A 27,500-nucleotide genomic window follows, 5' to 3' on the forward strand; every position below is an offset into this window, starting at 1 on the left:
AACCAGCAAACAGAGATGAGATTGAATGAAGCAGCAGCAGGGAAACAAGGTGAATATTGACTGGACCCATGTGTTCAGCTGATAATCCGCTCTGAATAGCCAGCAGGTCGCCGCCATCAGTCTAAGCCCAAATATGTTTATCTCAGAATTAAACGCCCGGCACACTGGAATAAGTCTAATGGTTCTGTGCTGGAATGGAAATGAGCTGGCAGCGTTCAGCGCCGTGACTGGCAACCGCCTGCATGACCATGTTTGATGTGAGCGGCGCGCTCGATGTGTTTGTTTGTGTGAACAACAAGAACGAAGCTGTTTAGAGGTCAAATTTCCGATTTGTGCGTGTGTGTGTGTGTGTGTGTGTGTGTGTGTGTGTGTGTGTGTGTGTGTGTGTGTGTGAATCAGCGGCGGCCAGCCATGAGAGGGCGCTGTGTGAAAGTGTTTTTCAATTTGAGATTTAAACAGATTTATCTTTGTTGTGTTTGAAGTGCACGGGAACTTGGACGGTCTGCAGGTCAGTGCCTGCAGGAATGAGTCCGGAATCCTGGACGTAAGCTGGACCTGTTGATCCGGCTCCCTCCTCTCAAAGTTGACGGATTTTTTGTGACTAGATTTTGATAAATAGACTTATTGGTTAACACTAGCTTAAGATATTGGAATGTTATGTTGTTAAGGCATATATCAGTAATTACAAAGTACAAAGTATGACACAGAAAAACTGCTTGCAGTGTCTTAAATGGATTTCTCCTCCTAGCTTGCATTAAGGAAGGAGCGCCGCTGTGTTTTCACAGCCGTGTGCGGCGATCTATGAGGCTGCCACCCATTCATAAAATAGTCTGCTTAGTTGTGTGAATTAATCACACGGTGTGTTCTTGTTCTCTATGAATTAATAAGCCATAAACATTGTGTTCATGAGCCTTAATTATTCCTTCTATTGATTTACAAAGAAGTGAGTTACATTGTGTTCATATCAACCAGTGTTATTGCCCTGCCTGGATTTATCAGTTGCTTTTCCAGTTTTTCCATGGCCGTTTGTGAGTGTGAGCCATCACTGCGACTGCTTTTCGCATCACCAGCTTTCAGATGCCCCTCATGGCCGGTGGGGGTCGTCCTGTTCGTCTTGGTCCCGTCAGATGCCAGAAGTGTTGGCGTGTAGTTTAAAGTAAAACCTGGTACTTCTGAGGTTATGAATGGGATTTCGTGAATGTTACCATGTAAGACGGAATCAAATCGTGGTTTTTCTCAGTTCATGACCCGCACCAAGGAGGTTCAAACCATGAGGCTGATCGGCACCAAACTTGCGCTCTCTGACTGCTTTTTTTTTTGTGTGTTTTTGTTTTGCAGCCTTACAAATATGAGTCATTCTGTAAATGTTAATTGCATGAAATCCTCCAGTCAAGTTCAGTCCGTAAAAGCGCGCCAGCTTGGTTCTCTCACCTCCTGAGCCTGCAGCGGGAGGCTCTCTGCGTCTCGGGTGTTGCAGACCTATGTCCATCTGGTAGAAGTTGTTTCTCCAACCCAGGTTTCCACCTGTAGCTTGTTGTTGTGACACTGTTTCATCATTGTGTCATTTCATAGACAGACTGTTCATAGTTTCAGGCTTCTGGCGGCGCAAAGACAACTTGTCTGACTGTGGATGAGAGCAGGAACAGAGATAAAGAAAACACAGCTGAACCCACAGCCGAGACAGAGATGTTTGTTAAGGCTTTGTTCTTGTTGTGATTCCTACTTGCTTTTTAAAGACGCCTCTCATTTAAGTGGCGAATGTAAAGTAAAGCATTTAGGCTTTGTTTACACTCAGGATGGATTTGTGTTGTAGGAGGCACGGCGTCCAGGCAGAAGGGCTTCCGGGGTTGTATTCGCTCTCTGCAGCTGAACGGCGTGACCCTGGACCTGGAGGAGAGGGCCAAGATCACACCGGGCGTCCGGCCCAGCTGCCCGGGTCACTGCAGCAGCTACGGCTCGCTCTGCCAGAACCGCGGCCGCTGTGCGGAGAGAGAGAACGGCTTCGACTGTGACTGCAGCCTGTCAGCCTACACCGGAGTCTTCTGTCACACAGGTACGCCCGCATCAGGTCACTCCTGTCTACAGGTAGGTTTGTATTTGTCTGAAGCTGCAGGGAAGCATCATTGAACCTGACAACATTATCAGTGTCAGAAAAGTTCAGCTGACTTATTTTGGCTGTGGACCCATAGGTAGAGACCTGCTGAAACTCTCCTCCATCCCCTTGAGTCTGTCGCAACAGGCAATTCTCTCTCTCTGGCAGCGTGTCCGCTTGTGTAAGACGTCATGGAGCGTCACCTGTCAGCAGCCACACCTCTGGTTCTGCTTCTCGCCTTTTAAAACGGGAAAATTCTTTTCAGGCTTACACACACACACACACACACACACGCAGCCCCGCTGACACTGTCACACACTGAGCAGTACACTGAGGTTAGAGCACTCTCCTCCACCAAGTACCTGAACAAATAACTGGTGGTGTTGCCTTTAGCAGCAGGTACCACGCTGACCCGTTGACCCCTATTTTCATGTTGTGTTCGGTCTTATAACAGGAAGCCAGGAGAATAACCGCCATTAAGTGTCTGAGAAAAGTCCTTTTTCACACCCGAAGGCCTGTTTCTCAGTAAAAATGATCAAAATGCCTCACTCCACACAGCAGTTGGATTCTGGTGGAGTGAGGGCTTCATTAATGAGTGTATAGGATGTGAATAAAAGTAATAGAGACAAACACAAAGGAAGTGGCAGGAGACAAGCTGTTATTCATCCACATGTCCATATAGACTGTGTTCCAGAGGACCATTTGCAGCTTTTACTGCACTTAACACTCATCGAGAGCTACTTAGCTAGCACGTGACATCAAAGGTTAAATTTAAATAGTGTGTGTTTGAAGTGGTTGAGCCGTGTCCGCCATCGTTTGATGTTAATTTCATTATAGTAACCGCCAGTTCAATAAGCTCAGCGATTTTCGAGAGGACTCTCTCAACTCTCTTCCCACCAACTATCGGTATCTGCAATCTGCATCAGCCACAGACTCTCATCAAATCTCTTTGATGCTCCTCTGAACCGATGCACAAACCTTGCTGAAAGTGCCTATTGTGGATGCTGTGGGATGAGATGAGAATTCTCTCAAATATGTAAAAAGAAAGAAAACGAATGCCTTCTTCCTTGATGAAAACTCCATGACAGTTCTACTCGTCTGAAAAGAGGAAAAATCCTGCATTTGTCTTTCAAGGTTTGAATATTTTTGCAGTATTGCTGGCCAAAATCACACATTTTTACTGCTGTATTTTGGTCGAGAGAGGTTCCTCAGGGATGGAGCTTCAGTCAGGTTTCTGGATCTTGTCAAGATTCCTCCTGGGCACCTCCCGAGGGAGGCTGAGAGGAGGCCGGGGGGCAGACCCAGGAGCAGGTGGCGCCACTGCTCCTCCACGCTGGCCTGAGAACACCTCGGATTGAATTGATTGTTTCGGGAAAGAGAAGTGTTGAGTTCCCAGCGAGAACTGATGATATCTTGACAGTCTGTCTGTCTTTCCATGTCTGTGATTATCAAATTAGCATCTTTTCTCCTCCTCCAGAGGTGTCGGCCAGCTTCAGCTCAGAAACCTCCGTCAGCTACACCTTCAAGGAGCCCTACGAGCTGAGCAGGAACAGCAGCGCCCTGCCGTCCTCCATCTTCTCCGACATGACCCTGAGGGGGGAGAACGTCTCGCTGAGCTTCAGGACCAACCAGAGTCCCACCCTGCTGCTCTACGTCAGCTCCTACTACAGGGAGTACCTGGCCCTGCTCATCAACAAGCACGGTGAGGAGGAAGCTCACAAGGCTTTCACTTTGTTTGTTCTGCATGTTGGATGTTCACTTAAATCCTCTTATCCTCTACTTCTCTTTCTTGCATCTTTTATTTATGTAAATGTGTTTTGGGGGGCTTTTGCACAAATTTGAGGTCAACTGCGGTTTATAAAAAGCCTTCCAATCATCTGGGTGTTTTTTTTTTATTTCTTGACTGCTCTACCTGAGGTTATTCAGGAATTGGGTGTCCTTGGTGATTCATGAAATACCTCTACCAGCACTCCTCCTCTTACCTCCTTTATTCCTCTCATCCTGACTCAACTCTCCCTCGCCCATTAATCCCATTTTGCTACTTCTCTCTAAAATGCTTTTGGCCACATTTTCAAACTGGAGTTGAAGTAGCTTATGTGGCACTCTTTGTTTTCCTCTCTCAACTTTCCCAATTACTGGGCTCTCCTGTGTCCTCTTGCCACCTCTTCCTCTTATCTTCCCACTCATTCCTATCATTTTCTCCCAAAATTGACCTCTCCTCCTCCTTCTCCTCCGCCTCCTTCTTCCTCCTCTTTCTTCATCCTCTACAAAGTTCTCCAGCTTAACCAGATCTATCAGGGTCCACCAGGTCCTTTCGCTCACCAGATTCACCCAGTCAGCTTCTACCGCCTTTTAATCTATCCCGCTTGGCCAGCCATTACGTTTTGTCTCAGACTGGGATAAAATATCCCCGCTGGTTTTATTAGCGAGACCTGATGAGTAATTCTGAGGGTGTAAAAGTTTGTCGGGCTGTTAATGGATGGCAGGTCGCTGCTGAGTAAAACTAATAAAACCTTTGTGTCAAATAAGTATATATTTAGGCTTTTCGAAGTAACAGAGGTACTTGGAATTTAAAGTTCCAGACATCGCCACTTTGCTGTGGCTAAGCTAGTGGCGAGGCGCTTGCATTTCAAGATTAAAAGAAAGCTGATGGACAGTAAAATATGACATGGTGGCCCTGAAGTCTGCAGGTAAATGCACCTCAGTGTTTCTCCCCCCCGTCCACTGGCGTTGTTAACACTCATGCTTGCTTGCCTGTTGGATGTGACAGCAGGTGAACAAATTTCAACGTCACTTTAAACGCTGAGGTCAATTGGATGTAGAGTACAGATGATCGCTACTTCACCATGCTGGGCTGTTCCGCCTAGTTGTTCCCTTTGGGCCCATATTGTCATTTATGAAAAAGAACATAATATACATAATGTGATATTCCTAAAGGGAATAATTAGTGTATTTGATTTGCTTGATGATTATAAAACTACACTGGAGGGACGATGTGTTATTTTTTTTCATCCCTCATTCTTTATAGCCCAAAGACACTGGAGGGCTTTCTGTAAATCTGCACTTAATTGCTGTAATATTTGAAAAATTAATTAGAATTTGGGGTTGTGCTATCGATGGGGAATGAGTTCTAATCCTTTTAATATGTAAAGCTTTATTAATTCAGACAATCATTCAGATTAATCACTGACGTGTAAAATATGTCTTTAAAAATGTTAGAAGGGGATTAGATCAGATATTTTGATAAAGCAGAAAAAGTTTAAATTGAGAAAACTTTTTGTGTGTGTGTGTGTGTGTGTGTGTGTGTGTGTGTGTGTGTGTGAAGATAAGCTGGAGGTGAGATACAAGTTGGACAGCAGCAGAGAAGCTGAAGTGTTGAAGAGCAGAGTGAGGAGCCTAGCTAACGGACAGCTACACACCGTTAGCATCAGAAGACTGGCCGACTCTGTATCTGTTCAGGTAACACACACACACACACTCCACTTAGTTTCACTGTGTACTTGTAGCTACAGGCACTTCGTTAAATAGACTACATCATGTCAAAAGGTTTGTCTGTAAAATATGGAAGCATCACCTCACAACAACATACTCTTCCATCAGTTTGAATAAAACTAAAATGGGAGGAACAACCGGCATTGTAGCTGTAGGCACATTTGCTGTAGGCACATTTGCTGCCCGTTGATGCCAAGTACACTTGCTCACCGCCCTTTATTGTACTACTGGACTTATTTATTTACTTGTTAATGTTTTAATAGGAGCCTTGTTTTTATTGATCTTATGAACTACAACCATACTTTATCTTTTTAAATCGTTATCGGAGATGTAGCTTCAATTCTGACACAAACTCAAAAATGCTAAGAAGTAGGCAAAGCTGCTGAACAGGAGTTGAGGAGGAATTCAATGACATGAACTAGGCTGGGAAGAATAAGGATATTGATTCAGAGTGACTCTTTCCCCTCCAGAATTATGAGAAGGGCTCTTAAGTACATCAGTAGGAGTCGTTGGCTCCAGCCCCAGGAATATGCTGCTCCCGGACAGTTGTATTAGACACAAGAGTTGATGCTTCCCTTCTGCCCCAAGGTAGATTCTATCAGTCCCCTTGTCCTCTGGTTCGATTCCGCAGCGAGGGCCATCTCTCGATGTATCCATTGAGTAACTCGTTTTCACAATCAATAAGGCTGCCTCTGCTTATTATCGAAGGAGCTATGACTCAGGTACATATTGGCCATATACACACCGATTGGCCTCTACCACTGATTTGACTCACGCTTGGAATGAAACCATAAATCAGTCCAACAGGCATTGAGTGAACTGAAGTTTAGAGTTAAAGGCTGCTGTAGCCAGGTGTACTCTTACTAAATGTAGGTGTGTGCTGGCTTTTAGTTCCTCCTCTCCAGAAACTAAAGAGAAAGTGTTAACAGACGAAGAGCGTTTTTACCTCAACCAGAATTCTTCCATTCTGTCCCCCACACACGTGACTCACCAATGGGTGGAACACACGTGGGATGATTTGTGTTTGATTTCAGTCGGGAGCTCTGCTCTTCCTCTCTGTTGTCACAGAGCTTTGAAGATCACAGCAGGACAGTGAGGAGAATTCTAAGAGCCGCGGATGAAATATGAAGCCTCTCCATCGTATCTGGAGTCCTTGTCTTGTTGAACAGTGGCGTCAGATGATCGATAAGCTCAAGCTCATCTCCGCAGCCTGGATGTCTGTATAATTATCAGCACCCAGAAATGAAACACAAGGTGACCCTGCCGTCGCGGGTGCAGACCCGTTTCCCCCGTCGTGAAATACGAGCCTCCATCACGTGAAGCGTTACATTGTTAACAACACGCTCTGAGGAGGTGAAGATGCTACATTTTCTCGATGGACAGCAGCATTTGGAGCCCCATACTCCAACCTTCACAGAGCCAGAGAAGTGGACAGTCTCACGCTGCCTCCCCTCAGCAGATGTCCCGTTGAAAAATGACTCGATGAAGCTCGAACCACTGCAGGCAACCAATTCTATATGTCCTTTATTTCAGTGTGTGTATCGGAGAGGCTGGCGTTTCCCCCCTGAGGGTTTCCTGTGTATGCCTCACTTAGTCCACTCTGCTCCAACGCCGCAGGAGGAGCGCTCCTAATCTAAAATGAATCACATCAATAAAGAGCAAAGAAACTTTCTCGAGCTGATCTGTCGATATCAGCAGAATTGGCTCATATCTCTTCATCACACATTACTGTGCGTTTAATTATTCATCAGGACAATAAACAACAGCAATCAAGTCGTACTGCATCACTACACAGCCACTCTACCTCTCCAACGACATTAAGCAGATATAAACTCCAGTCATTGAGAACGCAGTAACAATACATACTTTACTGTTGTTTCTACTTCCACCAATGAGGCAATATGAGGTATTTGTTTGTCAACAGGGTTTCTAGCAACACGATGAACAGATTTGGGTGAAATTTGGTGGAAATATGTTGGTGGTGACATTACAAGGGCCAAGGGATTAAGTATTGGAGTTCATCCTGGAAAAGACTGTGCAAGGCCTTGGAGGGTTGACGCTCGAACTGTAGCTCAAACAGATTGCATGTGACATGATTGCAAGAAGAAGCTTCTGGAGATCATCTTGAACCAGTTTTAGTTCATATACATGATGATCAGGAGCTCCAAAGTTTGGCTCCTAAACAACCCAGATTAAGCATGGCCTTTATGGATGAAAAGTGTCTGTCTGTCTGTACATCTGTGTTAGAGGTTTAATGTTTACTGCTGGAACCTGGACCAAGGAGCTGCTCTGAAAACAAATTCCACCAGCCAGGCTGTGCGGTCATTAAAGAATCAATCAAGCAATTAATCAATCATATTTTGATTAAATTTGTTGAGGCCTTGTACTTTAATTACAGAAAAATAGGGGTTCTGGATCAGTAATGTGGAAGAATTATTTTTGAGGATAGGAAGAGAATATCAGGAAAGATTATGACGATGATACGGCCTCCTCCTCGGAGGGATGCACAAAGCAAACTGCACCTCCATGCTTCAGGAATTTAACCCAAAACAAGGAAGGCATGAAGGCACCCCTTGAGATAAAGCAGAGTTTTGCCCCCACAAATTATTTCTGAGGCATCACAACGTAATGGCACACAAGGAAGTGTAATTCTGACATCCATCCAAATTTCAACATCGATGTGGTCGGAGGATCGGTGAGAAAAGTCCTGCTGCGTAGAAAATGGCTTTCTCCAGTTAAGTGATTCCTCATTGCATTTGAAATTCCTTCTCACAGAGTCAAATGGCACTAAGAGGAAGAATTAATATTCCCAGATCCTCTCAGTTTTTGGTCTTACATGGCCTTTAAATGCTGAAGTTTAGTTGGAAACTTGAGTGGTGTTCCTCCACATGCTGAGACTCTGTAGAGCAGCCCTCATTAAAATAATCTCCAGTGGAGAATTTCACTCCGGATGATTGAATGTTTTTTACTGAAAGTATAGACTCTGTCGATCATTTCTCCCTCTGAGCTGCTGAGATGAAACATAAAGAGAAAGATGAACAGTGAGCCAGAAATTAAATTATACAAGGATGTAGTTCTGAATTCAGATATCCCGACTTTTTAACTTCTACCCTGAGAAAATGATGGCTGGCACCACACTACGGATTCATTTTAAAGTTAATACCTGAGGCAACAAGAATAGTTTTATTTTTTAATTTTTTTAATTAATAAGAGAACTGTGTGGGTCCTTTCAGATCGACCAAAATGCCAGAGAAGACTTCAACCTGACGTTTGACGGAGAATTCAACGCCATCAAGTCGCTGGTGCTGGGCAGAGTTTATGGTAAGTGAGGAGGCAGTAAAAGCAGGAACAAGGCTCTTTTTATTAGAGAGCACTCAAACACATTCATTTGAATAACCGCCCTGCAATGGTTTGTCTCGCTGGGCACTCAACCTGCGTTTTCTTGTAAAAATATAGGGAAATAAATGGAAACAAAATACCATGATAAAAATATTCACATTCATCATACAGAGCAGACGGTAGCTCTCATACCTTTACACAACAACCTGGGCCCAGCCACTCACACACACAACAAGGCGGGTTTTGTGAGACTGACATTCTAATGCTTTGATCAGACACAGCTGTTGACAGATGTGAATGAAGATGTAAATGTAGGGGCGCAGAATGGATTGTTCTGGCTGCAACCAAGGCCAAGACCAAGTAACCCAACCAAACAAGCACAAGATGTCTGGGACACTGTGGGACCAGGGTTGCATTCCATTCACACGCACACGCACACGCACACACACACACACACACACACACACACACACACACACGTGAATTGGTGTGAGCTACTTTCACTTTGATGAAAGTTCCCCGCTTGTCTCCCCGAGTCTTTTTTCATGTGATACCTCAGTAAATTCTCATACATAAATGGACCTGTGAGATTACAGCTTGGAGGTCGTTCGTGCAGGGGACTGACATGATAACATCTTTTTGCAGGCCAATAGGAGTTAGCATCACCATGAGGTTCAACACCATTTTCATAATGTCTGAAGCTTTCATGCTCCATCTTGTCTGGTTACAACTCTTTATTTTGGGAGGGTTTTTAAGACTCTGAGGCCAGGTTTACTGCATCTGGAGTGGATACATCAGCAAAGAAACAGATCTGAGGTAAAGGGAAACTGAGCTGATATTTGAATGAAAAGATGATCCCTCCCAGGTACTAATGACTTATTCATAAGACAAAAAACAACCTTCAGTTTTAAGACATAGGCCTGCTGCATCGTGGCCTCGGCCTCCCACATGTCCCCGAATCAAACAGTTGAATAATTTATCTACTTTTTAGTAAATCTACAGACTATGTCAACACTGTGTCCAACCGTGGGACCTGGCATGGAGGAAAACCGGGAGCCAGTGATTGTCTTTGCCATTATCCTGCCATTCTTTTATGTGTACCAAAGCTAAGTCATACAATGACGTTAGCTGATACTATGACTTTCACTTTGGTGTAGTTCTTGTTCTTGTTTGACAACATGCTAACAAGCTAACAAGCCATGCATTAAAAGTGTTTACATCCATGGAGCCAACCATGAAAGGCATGTTATGAACTATTACAAAGTAGGCCACTTGATTCAGAAATGAGGCATACCCTCAATCATACCCTCACAGTTATCCCTAACCCCCAATCATACCCTCAATCATACCCTCACAGTTATCCCTAACCCCCAATCATACCCTCGCAGTTATCCCTAACCCCCAATCATACCCTCATAGTTATCCCCAACCCCCAGGCATACCCTCAATCATACCCTCACAGTTATCCCTAACCCCCAATCATACCCTCGCAGTTATCCCCAACCCCCAGGCATACCCTCAATCATACCCTCACAGTTATCCCTAACCCCCAATCATACCCTCACAGTTATCCCCAACCCCCAGGCATACCCTCAATCATACCCTCACAGTTATCCCTAACCCCCTATCATACCCTCACAGTTATCCCTAACCCCCAATCATACCCTCAATCATACCCTCACAGTTATCCCTAACCCCCTATCACATCCTCACAGTTATCCCTAACCCCCAATCATACCCTCAATCATACCCTCACAGTTATCCCTAACCCCCAATCATACCCTCGCAGTTATCCCTAACCCCCAATCATACCCTCATAGTTATCCCCAACCCACAGGCATACCCTCAATCATACCCTCGCAGTTATCCCTAACCCCCTATCATACCCTCACAGTTATCCCTAACCCCCAATCATACCCTCGCAGTTATCCCCAACCCCCAGGCATACCCTCAATCATACCCTCGCAGTTATCCCTAACCCCCTATCATACCCTCACAGTTATCCCTAACCCCCAATCATACCCTCGCAGTTATCCCCAACCCCCAGGCATACCCTCAATCATACCCTTGCAGTTATCCCTAACCCCCAATCATACCTTCGCAGTTATCCCTAACCCCCAATCATACCCTTGCAGTTATCCCTAACCCCCAATCATACCCTCACAGTTATCCCTAACCCCCAATCATACCCTCAATCATACCCTCACAGTTATCCCTAACCCCCAATCATACCCTCGCAGTTATCCCTAACCCCCAATCATACCCTCATAGTTATCCCCAACCCCCAGGCATACCCTCAATCATACCCTCACAGTTATCCCTAACCCCCAATCATACCCTCGCAGTTATCCCCAACCCCCAGGCATACCCTCAATCATACCCTCACAGTTATCCCTAACCCCCAATCATACCCTCACAGTTATCCCCAACCCCCAGGCATACCCTCAATCATACCCTCACAGTTATCCCTAACCCCCTATCATACCCTCACAGTTATCCCTAACCCCCAATCATACCCTCAATCATACCCTCACAGTTATCCCTAACCCCCTATCACACCCTCACAGTTATCCCTAACCCCCAATCATACCCTCAATCATACCCTCACAGTTATCCCTAACCCCCAATCATACCCTCGCAGTTATCCCTAACCCCCAATCATACCCTCATAGTTATCCCCAACCCCCAGGCATACCCTCAATCATACCCTCGCAGTTATCCCTAACCCCCTATCATACCCTCACAGTTATCCCTAACCCCCAATCATACCCTCGCAGTTATCCCCAACCCCCAGGCATACCCTCAATCATACCCTCGCAGTTATCCCTAACCCCCTATCATACCCTCACAGTTATCCCTAACCCCCAATCATACCCTCGCAGTTATCCCCAACCCCCAGGCATACCCTCAATCATACCCTTGCAGTTATCCCTAACCCCCAATCATACCTTCGCAGTTATCCCTAACCCCCAATCATACCCTTGCAGTTATCCCTAACCCCCAATCATACCTTCACAGTTATCCCTAACCCCCAATCATACCCTTGCAGTTATCCCTAACCCCCAATCATACCCTCACAGTTATCCCTAACCCCCAATCATACCCTCAATCATACCCTCACAGTTATCCCTAACCCCCAATCATACCCTCGCAGTTATCCCTAACCCCCAATCATACCTTCACAGTTATCCCTAACCCCCAATCATACCCTTGCAGTTATCCCTAACCCCCAATCATACCCTCACAGTTATCCCTAACCCCCAATCATACCCTCAATCATACCCTCACAGTTATCCCTAACCCCCAATCATACCCTCACAGTTATCCCCAACCCCCAGGCATACCCTCAATCATACCCTCATAGTTATCCCTAACCCCCTATCACACCCTCATAGTTATCCCTAACCCCCAATCATACCCTCAATCATACCCTCACAGTTATCCCTAACCCCCTATCACACCCTCACAGTTATCCCTAACCCCCAATCATACCCTCAATCATACCCTCACAGTTATCCCTAACCCCCAATCATACCCTCACAGTTATCCTTAACCCCCAGGCATACCCTCGCAATCATTTCTAACCCCCAATCACCCCCTCTGTTCCCTCATCCTATCCTTTAAAAAATCTAAAAGTAACCAGCAGTTCATTTAATGTATATTTTATTGCCAAGTGTCAGTGAGTAGTGCAATGCTTTATCCATTTAGCTGTGTAGTCCTGGAGAGGGACCTGTAACACAGTCGGGGTGATACAGTAATTTGCTCTGTCATGACTTATTCATGTTCTCTTTGAGCGGCTCCTTTGGAGACTGACTGAGATATCAGCTCCTAATAACATGAGGGGCCGGGGGGCTGAAAGCCCGCCAACTACAGCCACAGCTCTCTCAGAACACACAGTCGCTGCAACTGCACATCCATGCCAATGTAAGCACAGTGGCCAATGGAGGTAAACCAGAGTCAGTCGTCATGATGCCATTATCAATGGCTTCTTTCACAAATACATCCAAATAGACACCTGTTTTTCATTTCTGCAGCGTTCTTCACGTCCAGGTGTCGTCTGTTCAAGAGACTTTGTAACGAACAAGCAGTCATTATTGTGTGATGCACTCCAGTCTGCCAGGACGGTGGGAAAGAAATCAAATTATTACTGCATTTTCATGGATTTGATCCAGTTTATGACAACAAAAAACTCTTAACCATCCTCAGATTTTCATTGGACTCCATTCAAGCAAGCATGAATTTGTTATGATTGGTAACTTTTTAGTATTTTTTTTCTTTTTGATTGAATTAAATGGAGATTTTGACTCTCTCATGCAGTAATTTATGCATTTGTAGCTTTTCAACTCTATTGAGGCTTGAAAATTATAATTACTTGGCACTTTAAGGCGTGAAAATGTAGAAAATTAGAAATACTGAATGCAATTAAAAATACTCAATGCGGCTGTCATCAGTTGCTTGTTTACAAAACATCTCTGTTTTGGGGTTTTGGCCTTCAAGTCCACAGATCTGTTGAAAAGTCTAGAAATGTTTAAGGTGGGGGTAACACCATGCAATGTAACAGATCCTCAAGGATTGATTGTCAGCTCAGCATAGAGCCGGAATGTTTAAACGCCATGGTGTCAACGTGTGACTGCTCCTCCCCTCTGTCAGATCAGATCAGACCAGAAAAGCAGCAGGAAAGTGGATATTCTGTCGCATCCTGCCAGTGCCGTCATCCATCAGCCTAGTTAATGGACCTGGAAGGAATGTGGGGGGGGGGAGGTGGAGGAGGTGGTGGGGAGGTGATGGAGTGAAGTGTTGTGGCTGCGTGTTGCCTCTCGCTCTGCTGCTGCTGCTTGATTCAGCCGGTCTCATCCACATGCATACATGCTGGTAAAAGCGCCGTCGCCTATCAGTCATGTGAGCAGACACTGATGCAGCTGGTTACAGTGGTGATGTCGACTTCCCCGGCTGCTGTTGAGGAGGAGTGGGGGTGAATAATGAATGAATTTAAGTCAATAAAATGAGCAGACAGGCGCCAGTGTACACATCTGTCTTGTGGAGTGATAAACACTGACAGTCTGTCATAAGGGTGTGTGTGTGTTTGGCACTTTTACAGATTGGTGTTTTGCTGTGCTCAGTGGTAAACAAACAAATCATTGCCTAATCAGTAATAAAATAATTTAATCAATATAATGAATGTGAGAATCTTGATGAATGAGAGAGGAGAGGCATTACAAGAGCTCAGGCAGACGTCAGTGCAGGTCCTCTGATGCCCTGTGTGAAGGGAGTCTGCAGCTGTTGGTGCGTGTCATGAATATGTGTGGACTTGAGCTGAGGCAGCGGGTGGGCTTCTCACTCAGAGAGACCAGGTTCCCCAAAGGAGAGAAGACTTTCCTGGAGTAAAATCTTCCCCGACTCTCTCAGTGTGGTTCCTCAGAGAAAACTGCATGACCTAAGAATCTGAAGAACTGGAACGCTTTGTGATCTCTCCTAAATCCCCATCTGCAAGTGCCTGTTGATATTCAGAGAGTGATGGAGGGCCTGAACTTGTCCCCGCTGGCTGAGGTTTTCCTGCAGCCCAGTATCCTGAACCTGATGCTAGGTTTGCTTGTTTTGTTGTTGTTGTTGTTGTTGTTTTTCACAAAATGTATCACAATAAAATGTTCATTTCTGTCTAAACTGATAAATATTGATGACCTTTAAAAAAAAAGAAAAAAGACTTGAAGAAAATTAGATTGACCTCATCCCAGTTTGTGGGTCCGTCCCAGTGACCTTGACCTTGCAAAATCTTGGAAAATCAAGCACAGTAATGTTTAATGAGCGAGATCAAGGACTCATTCTGTAGCAAAAGCATTTGAATATTTTCATATTTTTACTCCAGTGAACAGCTCGTTCTGATTTAACCTAGATGTGAAAAAAAGATTGAATTGCTGGAACTTTGTATTATTCGCCATCTTCTCACGGAACGCATCTGGCCACCAACGCTGATGTTGAAAGAGTGGAAAGAAGAAGAAATCAAACCACAGTTGTTGTAGGTAGTTGACCCTAAATCCCAACAATATGCTGATGTGTTGAAGACTGTAGCATGCTGAGAAAAAGGTGATGAAACGACTGATGTTCAAGAACAGAAAGAGAGTTCAAGGCTGTATTTGAGCGTTCAAATGCAAGCCTGGAAATTTGCATCTCACTGATGCAGATTTAATGGTGATACGATCTGTCATTTTTGTCTCCTTTCAGATTCTGATGAGTTAGATCCAGACCTCGTCAGGTTAGCATCTCTTGGTTTTGCCGGCTGTCTGTCTGTGGTCCACTTTAACTCCATCAGCCCTCTGAAAGCTGCTCTGCTCCACCCAGACTCCAGCCCCGTCATCATCACCGGACCACTGGTCCGCTCCAACTGTGGCTTCCCATCCTCCGCTAATCCCTCCACATCAGAAAACTCCCACCATCTGTCAGGTAGGAGGCTACAGGCCATCTCGTTGAAATTCATTCACCCACCTTCAGGCTGTTTCTGCAGTCGTATTTGCACAGAGCAGATGTGAGTTGTTTCAAAAGTGATGAAGCTTTTTTAGTTTTTGGCAGTTTTCCTGTAACAAAACAAAAGTAATTCTAAATTGCTGGACCTGCATTCACAACTGCAAACTGAATTTCAAGAAGTGTTTTAAAAAGCCGAAAGTGCAAGAACAACAAGAACAGACCCACAGAGACCAGCTGACTGCTAGTTAGCTTAGCACAATATTGGTTGGGAAGAGTTAGCATACCACTCTAAAGTCTTCAAATGCACGTTTCTCCATAAGAGTCAATTGAATACTCAGAGGGGGGAACGGCAGGTTTTGGAAGCTGAGTGTGCAAGACAGAAGTATGCTAACCTGCCCATCCACCACCATTCTTTGAGCTAAGCTAACTAGTGGTCAGCAGGTATCTGTGGGTCTCAGCTCTCTGGTCTCTCTCAGCAGAGAAGGGTATCTATCTTCTTGTCTGGCTCTGGGGAGGACACTAAATCAGCTTAGTTCTCAAAAAGTTGGCATGCTCCTGAAAGCATTAAAGAATAAGCCCGAGTCTGACAGTGACAACAATAGTGCAGTACTGGATGCCAGATTGGGAAGCATTAAAGCGTCTTTGGCTTAACTTGTCAAGCCTGAAGCCCTTATTATGTGGCGTGACAAGCTACGCTGCTCCACTCAATCAGAATAGCCTTTTTTTCTGCTGCTCATACTTTTATCAACTAGGAAAGTTGAGCAATGGACGTTTGCCTGACCGTATCATAACTCTGGAGTTTGCAGTACAATTGGCTGATGCGGTTGTCAGGGAACATTAATGATGATAAAAGTATAATTCTTGGGACGGAGTGACACGATGAGGCGCAGTGACTCATCATCACTAAGGATATATCACCTTCACCCGCTCCAGAGATGTCATCCAAAACCGCGCGAGCGTTGAACTTCCTGATGTGCTGTGTCGTTCAGGGATCCTCCATGAGCACATGCACGCCTCTCTGGCTTCCTTTCCTCCTCTGATGGTCTAAAGTGAATGAAAGCCTTGTGTCCACTCCATAAGGGGCTCATTATTAATAGTTTTCTGCCTTCTTTTGGGGACAAATGGATGATAATGACTGCTTTAATTAATCTGGACCACAGTGGGAGTTTTCCTTTGGGATTTATTTCCTCCAGGCTCTTTCTCATCTTGTTAATGTTGCTTTATTAGTTCTTTGGAGAGCCACTGTTCCCCGTCGACTCTGAATGATATTCTGATCTTGTCTCTGGATTTCTCTCCTTCTCGCCTCCATTTTACTTTTCCTTCTCTATTTCTGTAATCCATCTGTTTATTTTTTCCATTCTTATTTTTCCACTCATTGCATTCTGTACTTCTCATCTCTTTCTCACGCATGAACTTCTTTTTCATTTCTCACTGCTCTTTGGTTTTTCATTTGGACTTTTCTTTGTCTCTCTCTCTACGATCTCCTCCACCCGTCTTTCTCTGCTGTAGACCAGTCGGGTTCAGTGGGTTCAGGTCAACCTTTAGTCAATGCCATCAGGACTGACTCGGCTCTGATCGGAGGTACTGATCTTCTACACCATGTTTGTCTGTACTGCAATGAGAACCTGTTTCACTAGCAAACAAACCGACTGAAATCCATGAGGTGACTGCAGCTTAACACGGTCAGAGAGGATCCTGCTGGCGCGGACACATGAAGTCCCTGGTTCACTCTGTGGGTGGCACGGCAGGGGTGGAATCCCAGTTACTCAGTACTACCTCAATACTCACTGTCACTGTAGTAGCACGATACACTGATTCTGCAGTTCTATATGTCACAAGACAGCACACCCCTGACATTTGTGCTTCTGGAGAGGAATCATCTAGAACAAAGTGCATGTCTTAGTCCCGTGCCTCTGTAATACAAACGGCGACAAGGAAATCTCTTTATGACCTTTAATAGCTTTTCATTGAAAATGTAAATATTTGGCGTCAGTGTATTGCTTTTGTGTCATGGAAGGAATGTCCTGTCCCGCCCTGAACAGGAAGCAGTTGATGTGTGGGTGAGAAAGTCAGATCCATCACTATTTTTGGGGGCTTTTTCTCCCCTTTTGTAAAACTTGTGGATTTTAGGGTCAAAGCTCAGGAGTGCCTGTCACTACCGGACCGCCACCTACATGCTGAACCAGTGAGCTCATGTGCCCCCCCCGGGTCAGGTGGGATTTCCGTTGGCCCTGTTTTCATGGTGCAGATGCGCAACTGTAACACACATTTGGATCATTTGTGGTGTTTTCTGCTGGTCGTCCCTGCTAGCAAACATACTGAGTCGTAACGAAGGTCATCTCTAAACAGATAATGCTTTCTTCTTCTTTGGTGCATTTCTTTAATTGTAGAGGTTAACACTGTACTTTTAGTGAGGTGAACCAAGTGGACAGATGTTGATGTTTCAGACTAAAGTGATGTGCCAGGCAAGAGTCAATTTAAAAACCATTTAAACTTTGCTGCCCTGCCAGCACTGATTGTTTAAAAGTGAGGACTTGAAAGGTCCAATCCACAGATAGTAAAGCTGCGAATCCACTAAAGTGGCATGATTGTGTTTCACTACCCAGAGAGCACTTCACCTAAAGCCTGCACAGAAGAGACCGGCCCACAGGAGAACCTCCATTCTCTTATGTACTCTGAATGTCAGAAATGCAGGCTCACTTGAATAGAAGCATTTGCCAAACGTTTTTCTGTACCAGGAGACAGTGACGTAGCTTCTCATCTTGGTGCAGCTCAGAATTGTGGGATATGGAAGGTTGAAATCATTTGTGTTGCAGGTGTCATAGCGGTGGTCATCTTTGTGATCGTGGCCGGCCTGGCGGTAACGGCCAGGTTGCTGTACCGCAGAAAAGAGACGTATCGAAACCAGGAAGTGAAGGGGGTCAAACAGGAGGACAGCCAAGATTTGCCTTTCAACAATCAGACGGACTCCCAGAACGCCTCCGGCGAAAACGCCAAGGAGTATTTCATTTAGCCGAAGGCCTGACGAGGAGGAACTGGTGGTTTTTGGAGCTGAGGGGGGCGTCCAGCCACTCCTCAGGACTTGACACTGCACTCAGAGACTTTTCTGATGGTTGATGTGTCTACAGAACCCATCGTGTTGTCTTACTGTTGCTTTACTGTAAATTGTGAATATTCTGACGGGCAACAGCGTGGGACTCCCACTATCGTGTGTTGACATTCTTGTTCTGAATGTACATACTCAAACATGTAAATGGTGAATTTAATGTCTTTGTAAGATTTTCTGGCTAATGTCACTTTGTCATATTGAAACGTGAGAAATAGTGGAGGTGTTCGTGTTTTAATGGAATATGATAACTTGAGGGCCGATGCAAACTCGCCCTGTGGCCCCGTCACTGGTTTGGTAACTGGCCGGGTGGTTTAGGGACATTGTTAGGGAATGATTGGGGTTAGCGACAACAACCTGGACCCCCCCCCCCCCCCCGCGGACTCCTGAGGTCTGAGGTTAACCCTGGTGACAGTGAGCCAGCGAGGAGCAGTGATGACTTAGCGCTGATGTACAGACTCAGAGCACCACTCCTCTAAAGCACTGCTGCTTCTCCACGGCAGCGTGGATGGAAACTGAATTCTCGGGACACTCTTCCACATGGACATGACAGGTGTGTTCCAACCGCTGATGAAGGGACCACACCTGTAACAGGTGAATAATCATGAAGCATCGCAGCTTTTCCTAGTCCGAGTCATCTGATAGGATCCCCTTCCTGTGTGGGCGGGACTTAATTGTGTTCTGTCTCCGTTGCCACTCGCATGCAAAAATAAGTCCACCGAGTCAACAGATATTTAGGCCTTCTAGAGGGCTGTAAGCCCCAACGCTGGAGCACCTCGAGCTGAGCCACCTCGTGACCCACTGGGTCTGACACACTGGATCCAACCCATCCAGCATCACTGCCAAGATTCCCTGCCCCCCCGCCAAACAAGCAGGCCGGAAATACCACAAAACATTAAGTAAAATGAACAAAGTAACAGTAACCAGCAACGACATCAACGCAGTCCTGGACACCTGGGCAGAAATCGTAAGTGGAAGCAGCTACGTGACATTTACAACGATGGCAACAGTGAATTCTTCCAGCTATGGAGGAGTTGATTGACTTCCTACATTAATGAGCGCATAAAATTGCACAAATTCTGACAAAAAGTTAAATCAGACGTCCACAGAGAAGCTCCAAAGACTAACAGCCTTGCAAAGTGTCCTAACCGCAGATTCGAAATCATTTAGCGTTGATATTGAACTCAACCTACCTCACGAAAAGAAGCTGCCACCGCGATGCAAATGAATCCATCAGCTTGGTATGAATGCTGGACTCGGTTTAGGATTTTGTCAAAGTTTGAATCACAACACAAAGACTGACAAGAGCCCTTGTTCTCTGTCTTCGTTACGGTCTTGGCGGGGATTCGCAGGAACACATCCATGAGGAGTGAAGACGTCTCCACCTTTACTGCACGTGTTTCCCTCAAATGTCTTTAAAGCCACTTCACTTCTGCCTTTCCCATCCATCCCTAAATGTTTCTTCACTTTGTTGCCTGTTGGGAACTTCCTGTGCCAGAAAAGTCTCTTAACTGTTAAATCTTTTCGCGCAGACTCTCTGTCAGTTAATGTGTTTTTGAAATGCTCATCTGCGACTTGATGGAGAGACAAAGAGATCATTTGAGAGACGGTTCAAGCAGACATGGCAGTAATGAAAACACATCTCGTATGAACATTTGAAAATGAGGCAAATGCCTCCATGTGTTGGCTCAGCTCATGTGTAAAGAGAGACGCTGGTGGAGGGAGGATGAGACGCAGACAGAGGATCGACAGCAGCTGTTTATCAAACACTCCACTGTGTCGCTGCGAGACCCCAAAGCACAGATGGGATTTTAATGAGAAAAGTTACCAAAACTTCAAGGTGCATCTTTAAACTCGATCTCTTTGTGTGTTCAAAGTTTTTCACCCTACAACAAAGGAAGCACTGAGTCAGGCTTTTTCACCACCATCGATACCAACGTTCTCACCTGTGCTCTCTGAATCCCACTCAGGGTTCCTGCAGGTTTCCACTGGTTGCATTTAAGACTTGGGAGAACTTTCTTCAACTCAGAATAAAATTTAAGACTTTGCAAAGTAAAAGCTTTACCAGGCGGCTTCAAAGTTATAGTTACTATTATATTGATTTATTTCTGTATGAATCAAACCAGCACTTCCTCTCCAGAACCAGCCGACAGGTCGGAAATACAAGCAGTGAAAATGAGTGGTACCATCTAGTGGCCAAAGTAATTATGACCTCACAAAAGTAGGAAATTGTATAACATCATTAACACGTGAGGAAGATCTGTATACAGAGGTGGAGGGAGTGGTGGATGGAGGCGTGGAAAGGCAGGTGATGGAGTCTCTGGAGGGAAGCGGATCCAGTCGTGGATCTGCAGTCAGTGACAGGTTCCATCCAGCTTTGGGTTTTCTATCGAGTGTTGGCTTCTGATAAAACAGTTTATTCCAACCCATCCAAGATCTTTTCCTGAACGTGACCAAGTGTTTATGTTCCTGACCCCGACTGCACCGAGCTGGGAACGAGTCTCAACAACGGCTTCCAAAGGCTCCCGTCTCTGATACTGAGACGAGACCATAACATGGAAGTCATCTGACACATTTTGAAGACCTACGAGTCCTAAAACCAAAAAACACTTTTTGAATCAAATTTTAAACCTCTTGGGAGTCCTGCTACGCTGGAATCATTGCCAGCGTTCTTATTGAAGAAGCAAATGTCTCGCCTGTCAAAGGGCGTGAGGCCGCAGGACCGTGCGCGCACACAGATTTACATCCAGAAATGAAAAATAAACACCTAAAGAGACTCCAAACCTCAGAACATCTTCAGCAGGTCCGGCGAGGACGTACTGCTGCAGTCAGTGGAGGACAGAAGACAACAACAAACGTGAAAGTCGCGTTGGGTGAACGCTTCACCCTGAGACGACGGCACAGATGTCAGGAATGTTTGCAGCGTTGTTTTCTTACTGGAAAACGAGTGAACGTGAGAGAGGAAACTCTTAGGAAGAGCAGGTGGAGGAGGCTCATTGTTCTCTGCTGCTGTTAGCCAGTACTCGCTGGTGCTGTGCAAGCCTGCTGCATCAATCCCGCAGCAGCTGCTTGCTCCCAAGACGGAGGAGGAAAAATGAACGTGGGTGGCAACAAACTCCTCCTGAGGAAATGTTTTCTTTATAGGAGGAAAGACAACGCTGTTCCCAGCGTTCATCCGCTCCTCAGGTTAGAAACAGGCTGGAATTCAAACAAACATTTTCAGGATCGTCTGATATTCCATCAACACAATCCCTCATGTAACTTCTTGTCTCCTGGTGTTAAAACTTGGCGTCAAAATTCGACCTGCAATGACGAATCAGTTAATTGGCTGTGAAAACTATTCTGATGTTTGATGGTTTAGTCTTCCTTTTTGGTTTTTAAAACTTGATACAGGTTGATTTGCTCTTTGCTTTGGCCGAGCAGAGTACAATAACCCTGCTGGGGTGACCTCGTGGAGACCGGAGAGAAAACCTCAGACATCCGCTTGTTATAACTCTGGCTGGAGGTACGAGAACGCCAGAGGACAACCATGAACTGTCTCCAGACTGAGGGCGGGGCCTTCTTCAGCGCCGAGGCTCAGTGCAGACCAACAGCATCGCGTCAGCGGTGGGAGTTTGCACCTTCAATCATTTGGACCTGCGACAGCAAGGTGCGCTGAGCGGGTGGTGCTGGTTCCCTGACTGGACTCCAGTGGAGCTGAACAGTTCTCAGTGTGACTATCATGGTACTTAAATCTTGGTAATTAACAGTGACATCAGTGAGTTTGAGTGACACGACATAAACATTTCCAGAAGATTTGAATCCTGTTCTGGTTGTTTGGTTACAAACAAAATACTGTTTGATGACAATAAAAGATGTTTTTCACAGTTGTCCTTCATTCGTCTGGAGCGTCTGGATAAACAACAGAGGAGGAGATTTCCATGCAGATGCATCCAAATAAGACGCTGAATGGAATTTGTCTTCATTACAATAATTTGCTGTTCACAAATGTTGATCATTATTTCCTGTGCTGAAAGCTAAAGAGTTAAATATCCATTTGCTGGTTTCATGAGTAAAAAGAAGTGGTGCGTATGGATTTTTCCGGGGCCAGAGTTTTCCCTCAGCAGCAGGCGTGATTCGTTTGCTCTTAGCTTGTATCACAGGGACGTTAACGTGCTGTTTACCAGCGATGAAGACAACGCGTAAATGCGTTTAGTTCCAATAAACTCTTCCGCCTTCCGGGTTGGCGCCGCCTCAGCTGCCTCGGATCTCCTCCAGCCGTTTGCACCTCCTCTTCCAGGGTTTGATCAGAGACCCATCAGTGACATCAAGGAAGACCAACTTCAGAGGAATCATGTCTTCATTCTCTCATGGGGGCGAGACACCACCACAGACAGAGAGCGGTGCTGCTGCGGTGATACAGTCTCCTGAAGACAGTGACCGATGCCACGCCACATGCTGGCCAGAGCCACCGGGCCGCCGCAGAACCAACTGTGATTGGTTCTGCCCTCACCAAGGAGGTCATGTGATCACTGTGTTTAGGACGAAAGTCCCTGTTGTTGAACGTTTGCTTCCCTCCCAAAACCAGTGAGACTTTGGAATCGTTGGTTTTCTGCACTCGAGATTTTTGAATTGAACTGTCTTAAAAAAACGAGGGTTTTGGCACCAGAACAATCAACAAACGGCAGACATGAAACATCGTCAACGCAGAAACACGAGAAAGGCGAGGCCAGAATCAAGCGAAGGGAAGCAGAGACAGGGTCAGCTCTCCAGTCTACCAACAGTCCGACCCACCAGTGAGGGAGAGAGCAAAGATGATACTCGACATTTCTTCTTCGCGTTAGAGACGGATTCGACGCTCACTGCTGATGAAGCAGGCTAACAGCGGCCTGCAGAGAAGCCTCTCCTCCTTCACGTCTCCAACGCCCAGCAGCAGACGATCCAGGTGGTGTTTACTCAGGAGGAAGTGCAGCCTCCCATCGCTGGCTCTTCACCTGCCGAGTGGCACCTGCTCCATCGTCTGGCTCACAATGTAAAAATGAATGTAATTCAAGGATTAAAGTCTTATTTTATTCATGCAGTGGGGGGGGGGGGGTATAAAACAGTCAAGATGAACAGCTCCTTCTTTAATAATAATGTGATGCGCTGTATCATATTTCCCTTAAAAGCAATTTAAAGATAAGATCAACTCTTTTGAAGGGGAAATGACTTTTTCAAAGTGGGACAGAGCCGTTCTCTCTGGGTGTCACGGAACCCTGAGCTGCTTTAGCTTTACATCACATCGCTGGTTTATTTAACAGTCTATTTAGAGCTTTTCTCCAGTGGCGCCCGGACCACCTACCGTTAGCATTTACCCATATTCCACAGTGCAGCTCCCTGTTCTCCATGTTGCCCCGAGGAGGCGATTCACAACAGCGCCGACACGCCACCGCACGTTGGACGAGGACCTCAGTAGAATCACATCTTCATCTGAGAATGTGGGAATATTTAACCTCCACGTGGTGACGTTTAATGTCCACGTCTCACTGTTAGCAGCCACTGCTTTTTTAAAGACGCTTTTGTGTTGCGGAACGATAAATGAATATCTTGAACCGCGATGAACCACAGACTTCCAGGCATTGTAATATTTATTTGAAAACCTGAAATCTTCAAAGTCGGTGTACGTGGTAAAAGTTCATTTCTATTCAGCTACGCGTTCGTACGGTAAAGAAATGATTGATAAGAACAAATGTGTCAGCCAAAGGAGAGGTAGCAGTAGAGGAAGAACGCAGGATTCAGTCTTGTCTCCTCAATGTCAGAGAGCTTCAGGTTTCTAGTTGATAGTCTGGTCTCTGAGGGCTGAGCCGCTGGTGGACCCAGAGGAGCTGGACTGCACCGGCGACCACGTGTGTGTGGGTTTGACACACACTTTGGAATGGGGCTGCTGCTGCTGGAAACTTTGGTCCCATTTGGTCCAGCAACAAGCACCAGACTGATGTTTTTGTGAATTCTTGATTCACCCAGAAGTCCAAGAGGCAGAGAGAGAATATTCCCCATGATTTCTAACCCTCTGACAGAGTGAGTCATCAACAGCTGATGATGTCTGGGTGAAGCACCACGTTTACACCCCCCCCGAACCCTCAATGAGGGGACTGATGTTTGTCCTGGAGCGATCCGGCCTGGTTACGGTTCCACGGTGTCATGGAGGAATTAATGCTCAAGAAGAAAGAGAATGACGGAAGGATGGAAGGTGTGACCCAAACAAGAGGGTTGGCGTTTTTGCCGTGGATCATAGCAGCACCAGCATGCTGGTTTCCCGCTCCGGTGTGGTGGTCTGGGGAGGCGGGAACGCGAGTGGACGCCACTTGAAGTCGTAAATGTTTTCTAATGAAGCTCTGCTGCAGGGGAAAGATCTGGGCTCTCGTAGCAGGTTGCCGGTTATTAACCAGCCCACCTACGGTCTCTAATCTGAGGTTCTCCACGTGGACTTTGATTTCAAATGAATGAGTAATTAGACAACGATGTCTGACCATCTAATTATCTGCCCACCTGCAGAACGTAGGAGTGCAGAGCCAGCCCTCCACCGCTCCTCCTCCTCTTCTCTTATCTAACACTCAAACACTCCATCATTCATGTGGAGGTTTGTGCTGGTTCACAACATCTGTTCAGCATGTTCCTGATCGACTCAGCAGCTCATCAACATCTGTTACGTCTACAGAGGTTCACACTTGCGTGAGAGGAGGTCCCTGAGAGGACAAGAAGAATGCAGCGGGCGAACGTCTCCGTCGCTCTTTTCTCTGGTGTGTATCCATCAAAAAAGATGCATTGAACTTAACACATTGTGTTTATTGCAGCACTTCCAGAGTTATCAACCATAATATTAGACAGGCAGCGTATCGGTGTGACGAGACGCCAGCCGCTGCCCTCCTGGCTTCGGAGGCTTCTGCCTCAAGGACATTTCAGCTAATTTGCAACTGAAACTTAAGGATGAGTGTCTGAAAAAAGTATGCGTGCATGTGTGAGGTGTCAAAGGTCACTCTGACCGGCAACCATGACAGAGGAAGAGGGCAACGCATCACAATTAGAAAAAAAAACTAACGCGCATGCATCTGCTTGGTCCTTTGGGATTTTATTTATGACACAAAGAAAATAACAAAAAAGGAAAAGATTTATTATTTATTATTACAAGTGAAGTTGATAAAGGGACAAACATTCAGAGTGGGCGTGTCTGACAGGCGTCTGTCCAACCGATCAGTCATGTGACACATCAAGGAAGAACATGTCACGTGACAGACCGAGTCTCTGATGCTGCCTGTCGTGTGTGACGTGGATTTGAGGCGTAAAGTAGCGGAAGCTCTGTGTGTAAAACCGAAGTGCCTCAGTGTGGATGGAAGCACGCACACAGGGGGAGGGGGGAAGAACAGCCGCCGCCATGACACCCAATCGTGGAGGCTAAGAGGAACGCGTCAGATAATCTGTGAAAGTGAAATATGAGCATTGCAGGATCATTTTTTAAACACGTCTGCTTGCAGATGACGTGGAGGGATTATCATGGAGGCGGCTCCGCCTCTCCTCTGAGAGCAGCGTTCATTCTCTCACGCATCAGCGATCACGGCCTCGCAACTCCATGATGAATAGATTTAGACCTCCATACAGGCTTATCAGACAGGTGAGGGAGACAGGAAACGCTGCAGCACAGTCTCTCTCTCTCTCTCTCTCTCTCACACACACACACACACACACACACACACACACACACACACGTTCTCATTTATTAAGATCTTCCTGAGACAAAGACATGGATCAGGGCCCAGATCACCTGAATGCTGAAGAAATTATTCACAAGAGGATCAACAGAAGGTCTGAGCTCACTTCCTGTTCACTGATGTCACACAAACAAAGAAATCATTGTTTTCTTCAGTGTTTGCACATCCGTCGCATTTCTTTAAACCCGTCTGTGTAACTGTGGACATCAGATGAACAAAACCTCACAGCTTCTTCAATTCAAGACCTTCTGATTATTTGAAAATAACCTTGGATTGCAGATAACAAGCAGACGGATGGCTGGATCATATTTCACCCACATCAGTGTGCCGGCGCACGAAAGCTCACGGAGCACAGAACTCCTGCTTTGAGTTGGCGACGGATGGACGGACGGATGGACGGACGGACGGATGGACGTTGTTCCTGAGTGCTGCTGACGCCACGTTCAACTTTCAGTGCTCCGTAGAAGAACATTCCTGCTCGAACCTGACACCTGTTGTGGTTGATATCCGTCCTCCGGAGGAATGTTTACTGCTGAGGTGAGGTCGGAGCCATATTACACAACATATCTCACAATTTATACTCCCACTTCTGAGGTAAGAGAGTAATGAATTAATCATATTGGCAGGTAAAAATATATTAGTGCTTGCCCAGGGAGCATGAATAATGTATTTCCAAATGGATCTATTTAAACTCAGATAGGCTTTCTCTGCTCATTTGCGCGCTCACACTGGGAGCGGCGGAGCTGACAGCTACACTTTAATTTCCCCACTGGGCAGATTTGGCCCTGCAGAAATGAAGGCTTGAGAAAACATTCCCATCTCGCTGGGATATTTATAGCGGGTGTGAAGGAAGTGCTGAGCTCAGTGAGTGACGGGGACATGACATTAGCGGGCTGAAGCCGACCGCGGCCGCAGTCCCAGCCGCTTTCATGATGACTTCCAACCAAACAATGTCAATATTTGCTAAAACAACCTGAGCACCAGCGGCAGAGTGGAAGTGATGGATGACGAGGAGGTGAAGGGTCCCGGCCAGGATTCGGTCCCACGGGAGAACCATGTGCACCCTTCACCCAGCACCGACTGGTCAAAATAAAACACATGTTCATTCTACATGTGGGTTCTAATTCACACGATGGTCTTTATGAGTTGATGAATTGGTTTTCTCGTTCGCGCTTGTGTTTGTTGCTGAAAAGATTCCCTCCACCGTGTGTGTCCCCTCACATCCCTCTCATTCCCTCCTTGGATTGGTGGATTTCCACAATGGGAGAATTGGAATTAGGGATTAAAA

General features: G+C 45.9%; 1 protein-coding gene and 1 long non-coding RNA gene across 6 annotated transcripts in view; both read left to right on the forward strand.

Moving 5' to 3' along the window:
- The window catches only part of LOC147262124 (contactin-associated protein-like 4), an 83,059-nt gene extending 60,712 nt beyond the window's left edge, over positions 1-22,347 (forward strand). The window contains exons 18-25 of one of the 5 annotated variants that reach the window (XR_015115968.1): positions 1,814-2,053; positions 3,570-3,794; positions 5,418-5,551; positions 8,818-8,905; positions 15,143-15,173; positions 15,260-15,361; positions 16,892-16,963; positions 18,199-18,259. Coding sequence is in view for 3 of the 5 variants with exons in the window: in XM_086204534.1 (XP_086060660.1) it covers positions 1,814-2,053; positions 3,570-3,794; positions 5,418-5,551; positions 8,818-8,905; positions 15,143-15,361; positions 16,892-16,963; positions 18,199-18,395 (1,175 nt within the window). In the remaining 2 variants the exon portion in view is untranslated. Of the gene's footprint in view, positions 1-1,813; positions 2,054-3,569; positions 3,795-5,417; positions 5,552-8,817; positions 8,906-15,142; positions 15,362-16,891; positions 16,964-18,198 lie in introns of those variants that run through there. The other 4 variants (XM_086204534.1, XM_086204536.1, XM_086204535.1 and 1 more) reach the window with 4 other exon arrangements.
- A 3,523-nt stretch (positions 22,348-25,870) lies between these two features.
- LOC147262126 (uncharacterized) overlaps positions 25,871-27,500 on the forward strand; it is a 3,588-nt gene continuing 1,958 nt past the window's right edge. Inside the window, exons 1-2 of the long non-coding RNA XR_015116145.1 lie at positions 25,871-26,115; positions 26,492-27,500. The exon at positions 26,492-27,500 is cut by the window's right edge and continues 383 nt beyond it. This is a non-coding gene — a long non-coding RNA (uncharacterized LOC147262126). The remainder of the gene's footprint in view (positions 26,116-26,491) is intronic.

Source organism: Aulostomus chinensis, chromosome 5, assembly GCF_037954235.1.
Source record: "Aulostomus chinensis isolate RoL2024-O1b breed Wild chromosome 5, RoL_Achi_v1.0, whole genome shotgun sequence".
Taxonomy (NCBI): Eukaryota; Metazoa; Chordata; class Actinopteri; order Syngnathiformes; family Aulostomidae; genus Aulostomus; species Aulostomus chinensis.